Source organism: Thermobia domestica, chromosome 7 (genome assembly GCF_964235325.1).
Source record: "Thermobia domestica chromosome 7, izTheDome1.hap1.1, whole genome shotgun sequence".
NCBI classification, from domain to species: domain Eukaryota; kingdom Metazoa; phylum Arthropoda; class Insecta; order Zygentoma; family Lepismatidae; genus Thermobia; species Thermobia domestica.
Window position 1 is genome coordinate 289,195,045 of NC_137460.1, and position 19,839 is coordinate 289,214,883.

Genomic DNA, 19,839 nt, shown 5'->3' on the forward strand with positions numbered 1-19,839 from the left:
GAACCCCAGTGGAGTATTTAAGCCTGTCTGGATAATTAAAAACCTTTCTCACTACATGTACAGAAACCTCTAAAATATCGATTTCCCTTTCCACTAATTGCTGGACGCTTGCTTGTATTGTCGAAGACTTCAGGTTTATTGCCTAATTTCTACGCAGGGTTCCAATCACGAATAGTTAGTTGTTATACACTAATTTTAACTAAAAACTATTCATTGTTGCTCCTCTAAATTATTGAAGAATGTTTAAAAGATATTATAAGTGGAATTTTCCCTGATATCTTTCAGAATTATCAGGACTAAGATACTGAAAACTAAAATAAAATCATCTCGTTGCTCCACAGAATGCATATCTTTAATCTTTTCTTCTTTAGTGGCTGATGGCGATAGTTATGAGATGATCAAGAAATCCTTTAGGAACCTCCTATATTAAATTCCACTTTTGCTTAGTCTGTGAACGTGTAGTTCACTGAATCTCCTTGACGGAGCCTCTAAAAATGCATGTGTGTATGTGTGTTAGTTCTCAAGCGCTGCGACGACCCACATATGGTCATGGAACTTCTTTCGTTTTTGGACACGCCAGTAATTACGCTATATCACGTTGAACAATAAGCCCATTGCAATCGATAAACATCCACGTTACAAGTGCATAAGAAAAACTAACCTAAAAACAGTGTTTGTCACCTGTCCCTGCTAATTATAACACATGAATATTTTGTGTTGTGAAGAATCTTGTTTTCCCTCCCATAACAGTGATTGTGCATAATTTGGTTACATGCGGAGGAATAATGGTGATACGTTCTCTCAGTCAGTCGCTCTGTTCAAGAAATGGTTCCTTGAGAACACGCACCGAAGAATAACAATGTAAGGATTATTCTGTGCTAGAGAAGAAAGATTTAAATAATATCTCATCAAAAATGATTTACCCAACAGTTCTTCATCGTATCAACAGTAAAATGTGTGAAGAAGAAAGAATTATAACCTAGTAGAAGTTTCTTCCGATTCTCTATCCATACGCGTCGGTGAACTTTCGCGTGGTATTCGGATAAAATGAAATATGGGCTATTGCTATAGTTAATTTTAGCCAATACATAAAAGTTTATAATTAATAGTTAAGTGCTTTGTTTACTAGTGTAACTAAATTTGTTATTATCCCAGGTAAGTATTTCTGCCGTGGAATAAAAAAAAATAAATAAATAAAATAAAATAAAAAGGAAATAACGACAAGTGAATACAATGCAAAGAAAAAAAAAAAGTCGTTTTCGAACACTTGACATTGAAACTCCAATGATAAATGTTTATGTTAGGTGTAAGTTGCATGTCAGTTTAAATTAATGTTGTTGGTTTATATATTCGATGTGTTTGTTTGTATGCAATAGCACAAGACGATATTGCATATAGACACAGCCATCACAGTGGTCCAAAGGTGATGGTAGCACGGAGATTCTTGTTACTTTGGACCGGGTTCAATCCTCGATTACTACATTTTCCCTAGATTACGAATGAGACGATGAATCGGAATCGTTCTCGGTAAAGGAACAGTGCTGTTAAACGAATAAAATAATACGTATTACGAACTATGAATCGAACCAAACATTCCAAGCATAAGGGGCGAAGAACCAAACTACTCAGACAATCGTAATTCTTGAGTATCCAGTCCAAGAGACCAGACTCTAGATGTCTCTAGACTCTAGACCAGACTCTAGGCTTACAAATTTCATGTCTCCTCTCAGCGACAAAAGAATGAAACTCTCTGCATGTTATAAAATTGACATCCCGAACAGAAACATGAGTAAATCCGAACCGTACCTGTTAATATGGCGAAGGCGTCAATGTTGTTCCAACTTCTGTTTAGACTACCTATGTTTAAATTTATTTTTGGTACACTCGTTTGAATGTAAAAAGTCTCATATACCTCTCTTTCTACGAATGATAAACATTGTTTATTTTTATTGTATTTATTTTATGAATTGAGTCTTTTACGTGTCGTGAACAAGCAAAAGTGAGTAATTATTGTAAATTGAGTAATTTTAGTTTATTGATGAGAGCGGCTCTTTAAGCGGTATATATTACGACAATTTTACGATACTCCTTTACATCCCTCATCTAAGTATTTATTGTCTTTTCAACAATCCAGGGGTGGAAAGCGTTTCTTCCTAGCCTACACACTAATATTTGCCACACTGATCATAGTAGGACTGAATAGTCATCTGGGATGTGACGATGACCTGCAAATCATTTCCAAGTACTTTCAGGTGTTTTGAGAAACAAACTATTTTCCTCAATACGGAAAATCCGGGAAGAGTTATCGAAATTCAGGGCATGTCGATCAAGGAGTAAAACTATTAAAAGGACCAGGAAAATAAAAGGAATGGACTCAACAGGGTCCAGCAATGCGAGAATACATTTCATCGTACTTCTGGTTCCTCATCTAATGGTGGAGCAGCAGATTGCACCACGGCGGGCTCAATTTGTGTATTAGTGACATTCATTATTTGAAGTTTCAATATTTATAAACAGAATTTGATAAATGAGTAACTGCGGAGAGTAATAAATGATAACAACAACTTTAATAGAGTACTTGGATGATCCTGTTGCAGAGAAAGCCTCTTCAAAGATGATTGTGTAAGTAAACAAGGGGACTAGAAGAAAAATTACTTAGGAAAATTATAGCGAGAACCGAAATTATATAAGTTACAATTGAATCAGTGAGTCGAAAAAGGAGAACATTCCAAAACATCCTACTTTGGGAAAACTATAAACAAAACCGCTTACTGCAAATACCGTTTCTTATTCAAAAGTATTTGTATTGCACAGTCGTAGCATATCAACACAGAAATTGGCTAGTTTAAGTTTGTTCTTTATTTTTGGAACATGGTCCTTTTTTCATTTAATGATTCATTGTTTGTCGGTATTATTATACTGAAAATTATGGATGCGTTAAAGTTCGTCCAACCACTTATTCCATATCCTTTGATCGCTGCGAAACAGGCCCATATTCACCAAAAATCACAAATGTGAGATTTGTTTCTCCAGTGACTACTAAGAGAATGAAGGTCAGATTTTAATTAATTTCGAAAAATCCAGGTCACTGCAACCCCTATATCCATCAGCGTCTGTGTTTCCAGGTTATTTCGATATGCAACACGAACTATTACACACACAAACACACACACAAATGTTAAGCAGATTTTTCCATATAACTCAAAACTCCACTACATTTGTCTCATTCTGATCGGTTTACAAAATATACCAAACCCGAATAGGAATGATGCTTGAAAAATCAACTAAGAGTATGCGACAAAAGAGGTATTTCACACAACAGAACTCACAGAAAGGTAACGATGGTACAAACTGCAAGAAAAGAAAGTGTCGTATAAAAAAGTACAATCTTGTTGAAAGATCCGTAGCCACATCTTTTGTAAAGGGGCACGTTCTCACAACTGCAGAGTCGCTAACGCTTTCGCCTTTGGCGCGAGCGGTTCCGGGTTCGACTCCCGCTGGGGACACTCGGTCGAAAAAGGAGAAAAGCTTTTTCAGGCTAGTTATCCTGAGTGAGGTTTTCCTGGGTTTTCTTTACTCATATCAGCTAAATGCCGGGATGGTACTTAACATACAGGTCCCAGGCCGCTTTCTTTCTTAACTTTCTCCGGATAGTGTGATCGCCGGGGAACGTCATCCCTCATACATGACGACCCAACACGGCTATACATGCCGAAAGCTCAAATATCTAAATTGTAATCCTAATCAATATTTTTACTTGAAAGAATGATTCTAATTATACACAGAAGATTCATGTTTATTTTGTTTAATTCCATCTACGGATAAGAATGCAAATCTCTCCAAAGCAAGCGGTTACCCAAGTTATTTTCAACAGGATTGTACATTACAAAACTTACGACGTTTTACTAGTAACATGTATTGGAATACAATGATTCACTAATGTAGTTTAATATTTGCAGTACATAAGCACACACGTTACATAGTGCAGATGTAATTAGTGACAACGATCAAGGATAAAAACAGTGTGTATCAAAAAGATGGATCAAATCTCAAAACTCTTTTATCATGCAAATGAAATAAACTGTAATTACACAACTAACTGTAAATAGTTTAGTGAGTCGTGAAGTTTAGTTCACAGAATTATAAGTGTTCTATGTACCTTCCATCTGTCGAGACAACAACTGAATTCTTCCCAAAACTGTCTACAGAGCGCCTTCTTCCATTGAATTCACTGCCGCTATGATTCTGTTTCTGAACCGGTGACAACAGTAGTTTGATCTATCAAATTGCTGTAAACGTTATGATTTCTCTGTGGATGTGACAGCTATCTAAGCATTTTTTCGAAATAAATTTGTTTGAAAAAATTCAAATTTTCAATTCCTTGTAATTTCTTTACCATTTATTCGAAATCCGTCATATCATGATCACACTATTTGACACTAACATACTTCCGATGTGCATTGCCACGTCCGTTTCACCTGTGTTATTATAGTAGTGGCCTCTAAATTTTTGAATTTGCGAAATTATAGTGACTTTGGTTTATAACACTGGGTAATAAATGTGATACTGTATGTTTTCCTTGAATATATAGATTTGAAAAAAACTAAATGTTTCAGTTTAACGTCCTACGATTATCCCCTTTTAGACTAAGGGAGACGGATGATTAAAGCAAGTGAATGGTGATGGAAAAATTAATGGAATTAAAAGTGAAAGGGAAGTATCCGGAAAAAACCCACGCACACGATGTTGTCTATCGCCAATTTATTTGGACGGGGACTAACCCAGGCACCAGAGCTAAGCGCTCTACCACAGAGCCACCGTTTTGTAGATTTGAAATATGTAATAACCTGACGTAGTGTTATTTGAAAAAGAAAATTTTAAAAAATAGAACTTTATGTTGAGCTAGCAACAACGTTAACTTGATGGTAGTATTATGAAGTGTGTCACACTGTGTCCCGCTTTCGATATTTGCATCGTAGGATATTTCAACTTTTTATCTATTGCTAGATATTTATTTAAAAGTTGCAAGGGCGTCCCAGGATAAATGATTCACCTTGTACAGGGTGTCCCACATAAAACCGGTATACGCCTCACCCAAGAGATTCAAGTAACACTTTAACAGTAACAATAAACTAAGTAACAATGAAAAGATAATCGTAACGTAAAACAGTTACTTGTTTATAAGAGATGCTGGAAGTGGTGGCCATGGGCATTCAGGTACCGCTGACCTTGTTTGATGACGTAACCAGCAACACACTCTAATTCTGCACGCGTGAAGTTGTTCATTTCTGTAGTAATGTCCCGTTTACGATCTTCCTATTGTGTGAGAATTGTCACCATACACTTTGCTTTTCAGTGTGCAACACAAATAAAAATCGCACGACGTTAAGTCCGGGGATCTTGAAGGTCAAAAGCCTCTACTGACAAGTCTCTCTTCAGGAAACACGTTGCTGATGCGGGCCATACTTTCACAACTGACGCACGAACACACTGTTGCACTCAACTTTCCGATAAAATGCACTGTAGACACCGCAAAAGCAATTTAACTAGAAATGATTAACCAGAAGTGAGGCGTACCGGTTTTATGAGGGACACACTGTATATTGCGATGACGTTACACATTAACAGAGAAATAATAGAATTTACGTTGACGTAAGGATTCGAATGTTTCCATTGTTTACGTACAATAGTAATTTGAGAATGAGTGTTACATTTGTCATTGTATCAACCAAGTTATGGCAGAAGTAAAGTGAGCAGGACCCAATTGTCACAACGGAAAAATCGTCCTGATGTTTCTATTTATCAACAAGATCACGAACGACAGGAACCTGCCTTTTCTCCATAGTATGATCTGCGGCATGATGCTAAAGAAAGAATAACAAAACGTTTGTACTTACTTTTCATTTGAAGATCCTGGCACCGGTGCATCATCACTAGATCCCACATTGCCAGAAGTACTTGGCATGTCCATCACATTGTCTATTGGCATACTATCATCATCACCTTCACCTCCAGTTGCAGAATCATAATCAAATGGAATAATTGTTTCATCTTCCTTAACAATACCATAATCTTCATCCTCTATGGCATTTCTTGCGGATTCAGTTTCTGGAAACGATGCACTTGTTTCAGCACTCATATCATCAACTTCACCACCCATTGGAGAATCACTCACTTCGACGTCCACAGCACTTTCACTTTTCACTACACCACTACAAGAATACAATCTTTCCGACTTAGATTCGATATTATTTACATCTCCTTTGCTTGCTGGCAGTACACTCATAGCCGTCCTTTCTTTATCACCGTTGTTGGAACTTTGTTCTCTGAGCACTTCGCAACTACTTAAAGGATCCGTGTGATCGCAGTTATCTTTATTAGCTTCGGACTGTTCCGTCTGGAAAGCACTTTCTAATTCATCAGGATCAGCTTTAACAACTACATGATGTGGAGATGAGTCCAAGTCTCCGGTGATAACGACAGACTTCTCAGTATCTGCTTTGCTCTGAAAATAAGAAGAAACTAAAGAACTCTTAGGAATGCGTAAAGATGAGAAATCAATACTACCATTGTTATAAATGAAAAATTAATATTATTATTACTGTAACTATCTCTGTGACAACAGAGGAAGTCAACGTCTCCTATCAGAAAAATATTAAGGAATGTTTGAACTTCAAACACGAATTTCAGCAAAAAATTATTTTCTTTTTCGTTCAAAACTATTATTTGCATTTTCGCAATAATGCGCAATTTTCTACCTTTTTTTTTTTTTTACAAAATAGGAATATTCACTTCAATCTATATATTAAAATGCTAGGTTTATATGTTTGTGGACGTTTATATGTTTGTGGCCAATCCTTTCGACAGTGAGTTCTCGGGAACTATAGGTTCTAGAATGATGCCGTTTTCACTGATCGATTGTAAATTTTGTGTAGATTGTTCAGTTTTAATTGAATATTTTTAAAAAAGAAAACCATAGCAGTTATTTTTATTACATCTTTTAGGGGTACGCTGGAAGTGTTGAAATTTTTAAAAAGCGTTATATCCTACGAGTTATATATTCCAACACTACATATTTGTATACAGGACTTGTATATGTTAGGCGTTTTCATGGCCAAATGATAATGAAAAACAAAGGATAACCATTTCTCCAGTCTAAGATGAATCTTTATTATTAGGAGTGTTTTGCCCAATGAACACCACATATCACTGACATTATAATTAATTGTGTTTATAATGTATTTGCTTATTACATACTGCATACAAGAGGAAAGAAAACATTGATCAGACATGAATTAGAAACACCAACGAGAAGTAGACTCAAATCTTGCAAACGGTGCGAGATAATGTTTCCCCTTTATTGTACCCGTTCCGATTTTTATCAAGACGTCTTTCACTTGTGTTTGTAAAGGGACATGTACAGATGTTGTGAGAAATGACAGGGAGATTCATGCTCATATGTGAATGATGCATTGTGCAGAGGGCGCAGGTTCAGCAATTAACAGTTAACACCAAATGAAATGAAATTTCTTCCAAAGTAACCTTCGAAAATTATAAAAACTTTTTGCTGATGGACGATATATGATGTCTGTCAAATGAATAAATAACCTGCCTCTGAATCTGGTAACGAATTTCCTGATTATTCGCGTTTAATACCGGTCTGCTCTGAGACCTTCTTCAACATCAACACTAGTTGCAGAGCTCGAATTTTTACGAAGTGACTGTTCAAAGTTGTTGACCTGTGAAATTATAAGAAGTCGAAGATCATATGAAAAACAATTACTGGTGTAATAATTTTCTGGGCAAGAAATTCCAACAATGATCATGTAAAAAATCAAATTTACAATCAGTGTTTGTGTTGAACGAAGTCTCAGAGCTGATCGATATTATAAAACATAGAAAACGTGATAGCAAAGAGGACAAAGTGTTTACTGTATAATGTGTTGTATGGATCAGCAGTCTCAACAAACAGGGATTGGAATTAAGTGTATATGTGCCCATATTCAATTCTCAGAGGACCAGAATGTGATGAAATACTTACCCAAAATATATGATGTACTAAATTCCAAGTTCTTTTACATCGATTTACTTCTCATACTAAGATCCGAATCAAATGAACTCCAATTTATATTACTTACAACACATACTATTATATTATTGGTGTTATGTTTTGATGTTGCTATAATATGCTGTAGTTTTTAATGAGTTGAAAAACCTTATGCGGAAGTGCTGGTTCACTGTGTTTTTCCCAAAAGTACGCACAATGTTCTGTACTCTACATACTTTGACTGTCAAAGTCAGGGATAGCTCATTTACATTTCGGGTCTTCAAGTTGCCTTCACCAGAGATCTTCGTTCCAATTCCAATTACAACATCAATTAAAGCCATGACAGTCAACGAGAAGAGGAGTCAAACTTTAGATGCTAATTAATTACCTTTTATGAATTTTTTCTATAATCTGCTATCTTCTGAAAAACTACTTTTGGTTTCGTTCTATTTTGTTGTCTTGTGTAAAAGATCTTATGCGGGATACTTGTATTCTTCTCCCTATTGTTTATATCCCAACTTTCACATTTGCTCTACCACTAAGGAAAGGAAATGTCACCCTAACAGTAATATATCCGAAGTAAAATACAAATATATGTCATTCCTGTTACTATTACGATTAGTATTCAAAACGACACTTCCGTTTCATATTAGTTGTCGACATTCATCCAAAAGTACTATCTGCACTTTGCATTATGTTGTTCGGTCAAAATTATTACTACCAGAATTTTTTGTTGAATCTGACGAGATAACAATCGCATCAACTCCTTCCCTCGCCATCTGATGAAACGATTGACTGAAAATGTTGTATTGTTTTTAATGCTGGGTGCCGCGGTGGCTCAGTGGTAGAGAGTTCACCTCTGGTATATGGGGTCCTTTTTCCGATCCCAGCTCGCGCCAAGTGGACTTTGTGGTGGACAAACACCGTGTGTTCACCTCTGATATAGCTTCGCTGCTGAAAGGGACATTAAACTAAAAATCAAACCCAATCTACCTCAGTATTACTTTTAATATGAATTTGACATTTTGTCTGAGTAAGTTCTCCAACATACTTTGAATTAAACTCAACGACGTTTACGAAGCACCCTCATTAGCTCTTGGTTTGCTTGTTGAAACTTAGCGTCCCTTTTTAATACCGAGGCTATATGAAACGGGGACCTACAGTTTAAGGTGGAATCTGAAATACCGTAATACGTGCAAATTTTTAGTGCTCCCACAGGATATGGAACTCAGGGCCCTGTGCATCAAAAGCCCCGGCGGGGAGGACTGTGGCGAAATTTTGACAAGAGTACTAGCTTCTGCATGAAGTATACAAAGTAATGGCTCACCTTTCATTTCTGAAACATTTTTAAAAACTTCCCAATTGGTAATGACAGGTAAAAAATATAATTACATACTGCAGTATCCATTTACACCGATCGATTTCTCCTAACTTTTGGAATCTCTGATATAATTTATTATATCAGGGCTTGAAAAATGTTAAACTACTAGCCAGCCAAAATATCTACTAGCCAGACCATTTTGCAGTCACAGTGTTTATACTCGCCAAATGTAGTTTACTTGCTAAAGTTAATAGTTTACTTGTCATGACTCTACTCGTCAAATGTGAAAAAGTACGCCACTGGCGAGCAGGTAAGTGGATTTTTCATGCTCTGATTTTATTAAGTCCTTTAAGTGGCTGGGCTGATTGAAAAATAAATTTTATTTCTAAAAGTACCAGTATGACATTTCTACTAATAGTAGAGTAACTGGAATCTCTGCCAAATCCCAATCCTTTCCTAGCTATATGCTCCGGGGGTGGTAACAGTACTGTGTGCCGGAAATTCATTGGTTGAACGCAATTAGTGGGACACTGGATAAGCAAAGTAAGTGTACGCCCTCTGCATAATATTGCGAAGTTCAACACGAGTTAGGTAAAATGTACACATTAACAATAAAGATGATTCCACCAGACACAGTGTATATTGCTAAATGGTTTGATAGGATGCATATTAAATACTAAGTTCAAGCTGTACTCACCAAAAGCACCAATATTGTAAAACTTACAGCAAAGTATCATACTTGTCTTTCTCAGAAAATTAACGTTGCTAGATGAATGCATCACCTTACTTATTAACCCTTACTCTATAAAACAACGTACGCGCTTCCACAAGTAGTCTTTTCAAGAAATTCTCCGAGTACTTATGCAGATATCCTATATTCTGTGAACGGGTCATGCGATTAATAATTAATGGAACATTGACTTCAAATCTCATTTGTTTCATCTGTGTTCCATTTTCGTTCCACTGTTAATCATACTTGAGTGAACACAGACAAGACAAATTTTATCCCTGTGGCTTGATAACCGTGGTATCTACAGTTCGTTGGAAAGAAATGTTTTGAATTTTAATACTTAATCAAAGAGATATTATCTGCAATACAGACGTTCAAAAAAATAAATAAATCACTATTTATACTTTTAGGTAAGTCTTTACTTTGACTCCAACTGTGACTTTAATCGGTTCTTATAGGTTCAGTTACTTCGTGGAACTGTTTGTGCGTGAGTCACTTGTTAGAACTGTTCGTGCCTGTGGTGTGACGTCTTAGTTCATATTTTTCCCACTAGGTGTCTGTGTAGTCATATGGTAGTTGGTTAATAGTCACATGTTCTGTGTGCATGTATGTGTGTGGTGCTGTTTGTGGCATGCGAGAAGCGAGTAATTGAATTGGTTGAATTGAGTTAGAGAAAACCTATCATAGTTGTGGTCTAAACTAAAGATATTTTCGACGTATTCTAAAAGTGGACGTTTATTGGTTTCTTGTTTGTAATAATAGCAAGTGTGCTCGGTTTAATAAAACGACGTGTGTGCGGAAAGGAACATTTTTCAGTAATGTTGAGTATTGTGCATGTGTTCTTGGTATCTTATTTTTTCGTGTGTGGAATCAGCAGTTATGAGTTCATTATTCATGAGATTTCTCCTATGGCGAAATGGTGAGTGTTTTCTTTTTTTAATTCATATTATTTTTATTCTTGATTTGTTTTGCATTTGAGTATTAGGCAAAGTATTTGGTTTGCTGCTGCTTGTCCTATTGTCTTGTTGAGATGTAATTTTTTTTTCTTTGTCATGCACTGATTTATGATTAGAGACGAGTGTTTTTTTTTTTTTTTTTTAATTTTTCCCTTCTTATCTTAGCTTTATAGTAGTGGTGTGATTATTTATTATTATTTTGGATGTTTTTATGGTACTTGAGCGGGGGGGTTGGGTGGCGGTAGCCCCCCCATTTAGATCTCAAAATTCATAGTCACCGCTTCACCTGAATTGATGTTTAGTAACATTGTGGCCCTTGTACTTATAGTATAATTCTTAACTTCGTATAGTAACATTGTGGCCCTTGTACTTATAGTATAATTCTTAACATCGTATAGTAACATTGTGGCCCTTGTACTTATAGTATAATTCTTAACATCATACATTACTTTCACTGTGTTAGTAATTGTAATCGATTCATGTGATCCGGTTCCGGGAGCAGTTTAGGAATGATTCCTAAACTGCTCCGGAAACCGGATCACATGAATCGGTTGAAGTCACAGTTGGAGTCAAAGTAAAAATTTGCCTACTTTTACGTTAGATTTCCAAAAGATATCGAATTTGAGTTTAAGCCTCGGTTGAGAAAGCTTGACCACTGCATATTATAAACAGAACCTGATGAGTGAAAAAAATATATAGATATATTTATTTTTGGCTGAAAAACCCTACACTTTCACTTTCAAAGGTGAATCTCGTCTCTCTGCTTCATATCTGACAGCTTCTACCGACGGAATGAAGCTTTCTCAGGGCAGTAATCCTAAATAAGGGTTTTCTTGGGCTTTCCTCATTTACACGAGGCAAATGTGGGAATGGTACCTAAATGGTCCCAGGCTGCCCTCTTCCTTCGTCATTCCTTTTCTCTTCCCCAATTTCCCGAGCAGTGAGCTCACCGAGGGAGGTCATCCCTCACACGGGCTAACATGGTTATAGATCACGAATCTAATTCTTAAATCCTAATAGCAATGCAGTGCGTTGGTTGAGTTTATTCACCCATTCAGCACCGGAACTGTACGAGACATAGATCTACAGTGTAATGCACAATATGGACTCAAGGGAAATCAAACATAGGGCTCCCGCGCCTAACGTGCATATACCCACGAGGGAATTCGTGATGTAGTTGATTTACTAACGTTAATTTTCGGAAAGATTCCACGTTCAAGAAGAAAATAACTCAAACGTTCAGAGTAAAATTTCTAATGTGGGAGTTCTTGCTGAGTACAGTTTATTCTCGTTCTGAAAATTTTTACCAATTACAACTCAGACTGTTGTTAAATAACATTTAATTCACTCTTAGCAGTTGCACCGATTGCCTCTGCTACTGGTTTAGACTTCTACAGTCAACTCACCTGTCTAAGAGCTTTGGAATTGGAGATACGAGCAGATACTAATCTTATCAGGTAGATTTCAGATCGATGGCACATATCTCGAAACTCATCAAAACCCTCCAATTTATTGGCACATGTTTTGCAGATGTTGTTAGGGAGATCGTCCTCTGGAGACACCTGTAACAGAAAGACGTATTTCAAGCATTATAAGAAACAAGTTTTTTTTCCCTCCAAAACTTAACATTTCAATTCCACGGTTCACACATTTCTCCCCTTCTTCTCCGCTGCCCTTTTACTAGCCGAACACCATGGTGGCTTTTAAATTGAGGTTTACAAACACTCTACAATTAACGTCGTAAGGAAACTTGACCTGCAAGCAGTGTAATACACAAAAACGAATTTTACGTTTTAGGAAGACGTAACAGGAACGAAATTTTCATCTGTAAATGGAAACAATCTCCGTCAACTGACTATTCAGTAAAGACGGATATCCAGCTATATTCTAAGAAGGTTTAATTTTCAGTTTCTTAGTATTTAGGAAAACTTAAACAACAGAAGAAGGGCTCTACTTCATCTGTATTAGCAATATTCACATATTTATAAATGTGTGTAACACCTTGTGGAACAAACGTAATCAGAGAAAATTGCTGAATGGAAAATTCTACATAATCACTAAACCATAAGTTTCTTGGAAATAATCTGCTAATAATGCAATCAGTTATTTTATATGATATTATGAAAATTTGTTCTATAACAGGTGCACCTATTTATTTATATATACTCATGAACAATGTTGTTTTTAAATCCTGCAAGAGTCCTTGTTTTATATCTTCAACTGCACTTTATCGAAGTGGTTGTACCAAAGGACCCCGCACAATCCTTATAGAAAATGTATTTCGGTGGAATTGCTTGAAACCGTGATATGTTGTAGATACCGACCGAAGTAGCTCAAGTGGTAGAGCGTTGCCTTCGTATTCGGGAGGTCGTGAGTTCGAATCCCGCTGCCGACCATCCTGACTGAGGTTTTCCAGGGTTTCCCTCAGTCCTACCAGGCAAATGCCGGGATGGTACCTACTAAAACAGGCCCTGGCCGATACCTTCCCAAATCCTTTCCATTGTTGTTGTTGTTGTTGTTGGATATCCAGTGTAAAATGGCCTCTGAGCTGTATCTGGTGATTGTTAAATAAATAAATAAATAAATAAATACTGTATTAATGAGAAAAAGTCTCAACGGGCACAACCACCGATCACTGACCGTTTGGGCACTACGGGGCCACGTTTCTGAAAACAGCAGAAGGTAACGATATTCTGAGATTTTGGTGGAAATGTATGAAAACCCTGAAAAGGTTTAGATCATCTTACCCTACCCCACAACCTGGAAGGGGATGAGAGAATAGCGGTCAGCAACATTTAAGCGTAGAAAACATACCGATGTTCATCTTGCAGGATAAAGGAAAGCCCTGGAAAACCCTAAACAAAATGACAGGGCAGGACCGAATCTCCTGATTGCGAACAAATTCTCTACCAACTGAACTACCGCTGCTCGGTAGCTACAACTGTTACACCCAACTGTTTTCAAAAATCTGGGACTATAGTAGCCAAACGGCCAATAATTGTTGGTTATGCCCATTAAGACATTTTCTCACGATGAGAAGATCTACAACATATAATAGTTTCATTTATTTTCACCGAAACCCAGAACATATACTCTGCTTTCTTAGGGGAAAAAAATAAATTAATTTTAAAAAAAAGCCCTGTAGTGACCAAACGGTTAGTGATTGGTGGTTGTGCCCATTCAGACTTCTTCTCAGGAACACAATATCTCCAACAAACAAGAGTTTCAAGCAATTCCACCCAAATCCAATACGAATAGGTATACACTGTGGATCAAAATTTACCAATGTCCTTAACAATTTCTGTCAAACATTTTCTACCTGTTTTGGATAATCTATCGAATCTCTCAAGCGCAATTCAGGAAAGACGCTGGAAATTTTCTTAAACGAGCCTTGCAATTGGTTAGTTCCGATTATTTAAGTTTACAGTCGCTTAGCCTAGTGTTGAATGTTTCTTGAGAATACGATTTTAAAATTCTTCACACGGAAACAACCATTTACAAGTACATTAACAAGTATCTATCGCTCCTTCAATCTGACTATTCAAAAAATCATGAAATATTTTGCCAAATATTACAGAAAGTAATTCGGATCAAAATTCCAGTATATTTCTAGTACATTCAGTATAACTATCACCAAAATTCTAGTACCTATTACAATGATATTTTTAAAGTTCTTTAAGAATAATCTCACTCTTGATGATTTCAGGCTTCTAATTGTTTTACCATCAAAAGTATATTTTATTTTTAATAAATTTAGTTAGCCTTGATTTTTTTGAAATACGAATGATTTTTTTAAACGGCTTCCCAATCTTCTCACAGCCCTTCACTCCACTCATTGCTTTAAATGTTTAATTTACAAAATGTATACAACTCTCTTTTTTTGAAAAAAAATACAATGTCAATGAATACAAAATTGTTTCCAAAACTATTAAAACAATTACAGAAAAGGACTGTTGACAAATTACCAGTTTCATGATTTTGCCAGTATGTGGATCGAAATTCTAGTATATTTCCAGTATCAAAATTAAATTCGGATGGCATTTATTGCGAAGTTGGACGTCCGCTTTCGCCACGTTTTTTTGCTGTTATCTTCTTTGGACACTTTCTGCAATTTATTAGATTCATTAATCCGTGCTCTTCACAAACTTTTAAAAGATTTTGCTCGTTATCAACGTATTGCTTCACAAATGTTAAAACTGATAGTTCATTGCCCTTGTACATTCGCCATGTTGATAACATAAATGGTCGTTTCTTTCCCACAAAACAACTGTTCGGTTACCTTGCGCCAAGTAGTTCCCTCCGCTCGCCGTATAGTCCCATGTTTATAACCGCTTATATTTAACAAATAAACAGATTTTTCGAGAGTCTTCATATATTATCAAGCACACAAACGATCAAATTACCCATATCTTTCCTGTAAATTTTAAAAATTTTGCTGGAAAGGGACGCCCAACTTTGAAACTTAACCCGGAGATACTAAATATCAGCCTTAAATTCTAGTGTAATACAAGTATTCCCAGTATTTCCAGTATTAATACACACCCTGTAATATTAATTTCAAATTCAATTATCGTGCGTACTTGTCCTTTGTCCAAACTAGAGATGCAAGGGCTGGGAAAAAACCGGCTTTTTTGGGAAAAAAACCGGTTTTTTCTGCTTCACTTTTTTGCTTGGGAAATTTTGGGCTTTTTTCAAAATTCTGCTTTAAATTGATAAAGCAGACTTTGTTTCGCTTCTCTATAACACAAAAAGTCATTTAATTAGTGGTTGATGTTGATAATAATATAAAACCTCCAAAATAAACCATGAATTTCGAAAATATATTTCAAACAATTTTACTTCAACATATTTACATTATGAATTCCAAAGGATTAACCAATGTATATAATAAGAATTTTTTAACCTCCTATATACAAAAGCAAGCAGGGTTGGCAAAGTAAGCAGTGTTGTTTTAGAAAATGCCAAAAACAAATTTTTGGGGGGAAGTTTAAACCAGGTTTTTTGATTTAGATATTTTGCTTTATGTATTTATATTACATACTTACAGAAATAAGTTTGTTTCGCCTTGGTGTTATTATGCAACAACGGGTTATATTGGAAGAGGTCCCATACGCTTAAAGAAGTCCGGTCAGTGAATTTCTTAAATTGAGAAACTCCCGCATTAGCCATCGGGAAAAACCCGTCATTACTTTAAATGTAAAACAATGACGGAAAAATCCTGTTATTGCTCTACATGTAAAATTTCAAGGTCAACGTATCATAAGTAGTACGCTAAAACTAAGGTATTTAATTACAAATTTAGTATGTAGATATCATTGAAATTTCAATCCAAGCTAATGCTGGAAGCTACGTAGGCAATCGATAAATTTTGCCAATTGCTATCAATATATTTAAGCAACGTTGGCTTTGTTATAAAACAACAGGCATTCACGCATGCAGAAATATACAATTTGGTTTCGTTTCGTATGTTTAGGCTTAACATCCTTACGTAATATCGAGGTTATCAAAGAGAAGACTTTCGTTAACAAGAAGAAGCGCTTTTCCGAACCGCTACTTTGTTTACGCATGAAAGAAAGGTTGTGGTTCGACCGAGAATTGAACATGGGATACCTTGATTAAAAGCTGAAAAGGAAATAAAACCAATGCAGATGGTTTGATATGTGGAAACGTCGCCATGAAGTTCATACGATTCGCATTTTTCATATTCTTTTTATTTTTTGGTTTAAACCAATTATTTAAAAAAAAAGAAAACAGCTGGTGTAAACCAGCCAACCCTAAAAGTAAACACTTCTTTAAAAAAAATACACAAATAACTAACCAAATTGTATGTAGTATTTTTACTTCAAAATATTCCACACCCTCTTTTTGAAACAAAATAAAATTAAAATAAAACATAAGAGAAATACTTAGATTTATATGATACACTTATAGGCTGCACATCTAGAGCTTTTGGTTCTGTATATTCTTGAAATTCTACAGTTAAATTTTATATAACCACCATCACGGTTTACCCAATCCTCAAGTTTTCTGAATTTTTAAGAAAAGGGATTCAACATGTCATTACGAAACCCCCCCCATCCCCCCCCGCAAAAAAAAGGACTACGGAATATATTTAAGTTAAGCTAAATACAACTGCACAACAAACATGACTGAGTGGTTAGCTTTTGCGCTTCTATCGGGAAGTCCGGGATTCAACCCAGCATTCGACCATTCTGACAAAGCGTTTCTTCATTTCATCTGTGAATGTAGAAATAGTGCGTGTACTGTGAGTTGGGTGACTTCCTTTCTTATTGTTTTTAAATCGTTATTATTACTAATTACCAGCAGTGACGGTTTTGCGAAGCTTAGGGGAGCGGTCTTTGGGACTGAAACCTGTTCCCCAAAGTTACGGAATGTCTAAAACAAACGACATATCTATTAGTTATGCCTTTACTTATAAACTTTAAGCTCCCGTCAAATAAAAATTACGAATGTTTTCAAAAACTAAACATTAGTAAGAAAAACCCATCCCAAAATACTTTTTTCTAAATCCGCCACTGATTCCCAGTATAAAATGATCTTCAAGGTTGTATATTGCTAAACATATAAACAAAACGAAATATTAATTATGCCTGTACTCATAAAGTTCAAGCACCTCCCAAATAAAATTAAGACATTTTAAAAAACGAAACAATCAGAGAAACCCCTCCCAAAGTACTTCTCTAAATCAGCTACTGGTTATTTGTGTAAATTGGTATTCAAGATTGTATCGGGAAAATTATTGCTAAATCATTGCAGAGCTACAGTATAACAGAAATGTGGAAGTACGGTTTGACGGTTTGGGTACAAAACCTCGCCGGGCCGAAACCTCGCCTGGACAAAACCTCGCGCCCCAAAATATCGCCATACTCAAAATCTCGCCTGAACAAAACCTCGTTGTAATGATCTCGCAACACAGAATCTCGTCTGGTCTAAATTAAGCGAGACGTAGTGTCGCCTGGGAAGAAATGTCGTCAGGATAAAACCTCTTCACGACGATTTCTTCAATGTAGAATGTTCTATATATTACTATATGTATATATTTAGGAATAACACATAATTACATTAAAATAATGACAAGAAAAATTCTAATGCATGCTTTGGATATCTATATATATAAAAATTAAATGACTACTTTGTTACATTAAACCTCTTGTGCCATCCTACCAATCTCAATCAAATTTTCAACATAGATGAGGTTCGAGCCTAGGATGTCTTTTATAATTTCACTTTGTCGGCACAACAAAAGGGAGGGGGAGTGGGAGATATATATTTTGGCCCACGAGGTTTTGGCGGCGAGGTTTTGGCCACGCGATGTTTCGGCCGCGAGATTTTGTCCGTATCCCTAGTATGACGAATATATTGAAAAACGTACGCTTTGACGCATATGTAGAAAAAACATAAGTTGAACTTTTGCGCTAGAAGCTAGAGTACTCAGCTCTTAGAACTGAAACACGGATGACACTAAAATGATCTAGAGAAGAAAAAAATGTCAATAAGTCAAACGTTAAAATAAAGTTAAATACCCTCTAAAATTGCCCTCAAATACTACATTCTTCATCTTAGCTTTAATTCGTAAAACATGTGCTCCATCCATCTTGATGGTGAATTTCAGAGCGAAATATGGCATTTAGGTCATGGAATTCTTATCTAACTATAGAACATACCGGTACTATAATAAAGCTATTTAGATAGAAAAATCATGAAAATGAAAAAAAACAAAATATCCAAAATTCTCGTTTTTTTTTTCAAAAACGCCGGCTTTTTATGTGAAAAAAAAACATCGATTCAAAAAAGCCGGCTTTTTTGCATCTCTAGTCCAAACTAATACGATTTTTGTATTAACACACGTAGTATCTTAACACGTATAGGTTAAGTTTCACTGGATTACCTCCTAGAAACAAGGGCTATGACAAATGATCCCCATTCTTTCTATTTTTGCTTTGTTTACTTGATCTGCAACCGGTGTGGAACGTAGACGCTCTACTTCAAAAACACTAGAAAACTTGTTTTATCAGAGTTAACAGTATACGCACATAGAAACTTGTTAGTATTTTGAATTGAATACATTTATGATACTTACTGTAAGAGACAGACAAGTACTAATTTTTTGAATAAATTTTGAACCAACGTCAAATATATTAACTTCCATAGACGCACACAATTTCTGTAAACAGAACCGACATAACGTGTTTGGATTTATCGTTTCTAATGAAAGTTCCATTTTTAATTAGCAATAAAGTATGACCTTATAGTTCAATTCACTCTAATATAGGCCATTTCATACATCACAACAAGATAACGATGATAATGTATAATAACAAATGTTCAAGAAACCTAATCAATCATGTATTTACGCTACATATAGTAAGTAGTAACTACTACAACTTCGTGTTTTTCTTCTTCTTCTACTTCAATAAAATCAGTGGTGCCAGGTCCCTTGCTCGAAAAGTCGCTACAGGCCGCGTCTCCATTGCTACCGATTGCGTTTGCAAATGTTACATAAAGTTGCAATGTCTCTTTCAAAGCTTCAATGTGAAATATTGTTGCTTCAAAATGCGTACCTTAAAGACTTAAGAGAATAAATAATAATAATAATATCTATTAATTTCCATTGAGTGCAAAATAGAGTGAATGTTTCTCCCGTTATTATTATGCTTCCGTACTTACCGCTACTATTTTCACTATAAAATAAATTAACTAAATAAAATTAGATATTATAGAATCAAACTACTTTCTAAGAAAATTTTCTCCATGAGTAAAGAAA

General features: G+C 35.7%; 1 protein-coding gene across 24 annotated transcripts in view; it reads right to left on the bottom strand.

Annotated features, from left to right (window-relative positions):
- LOC145691015 (uncharacterized) overlaps positions 1–19,472 on the bottom strand; it is a 220,959-nt gene extending 201,487 nt beyond the window's left edge. For all 24 annotated transcript variants that reach the window (XR_014132329.1, XR_014132328.1, XR_014132322.1 and 21 more), the window contains exons 1-3: positions 19,156–19,472; positions 12,461–12,616; positions 5,898–6,505 (exon numbers count right to left, since the gene is read on the bottom strand). Coding sequence is in view for 14 of the 24 variants with exons in the window: in XM_081766541.1 (XP_081622667.1) it covers positions 5,898–6,505; positions 12,461–12,616; positions 19,156–19,296 (905 nt within the window). In the remaining 10 variants the exon portion in view is untranslated. The remainder of the gene's footprint in view (positions 1–5,897; positions 6,506–12,460; positions 12,617–19,155) is intronic.
- Between the last annotated feature and the right edge of the window lie 367 nt (positions 19,473–19,839).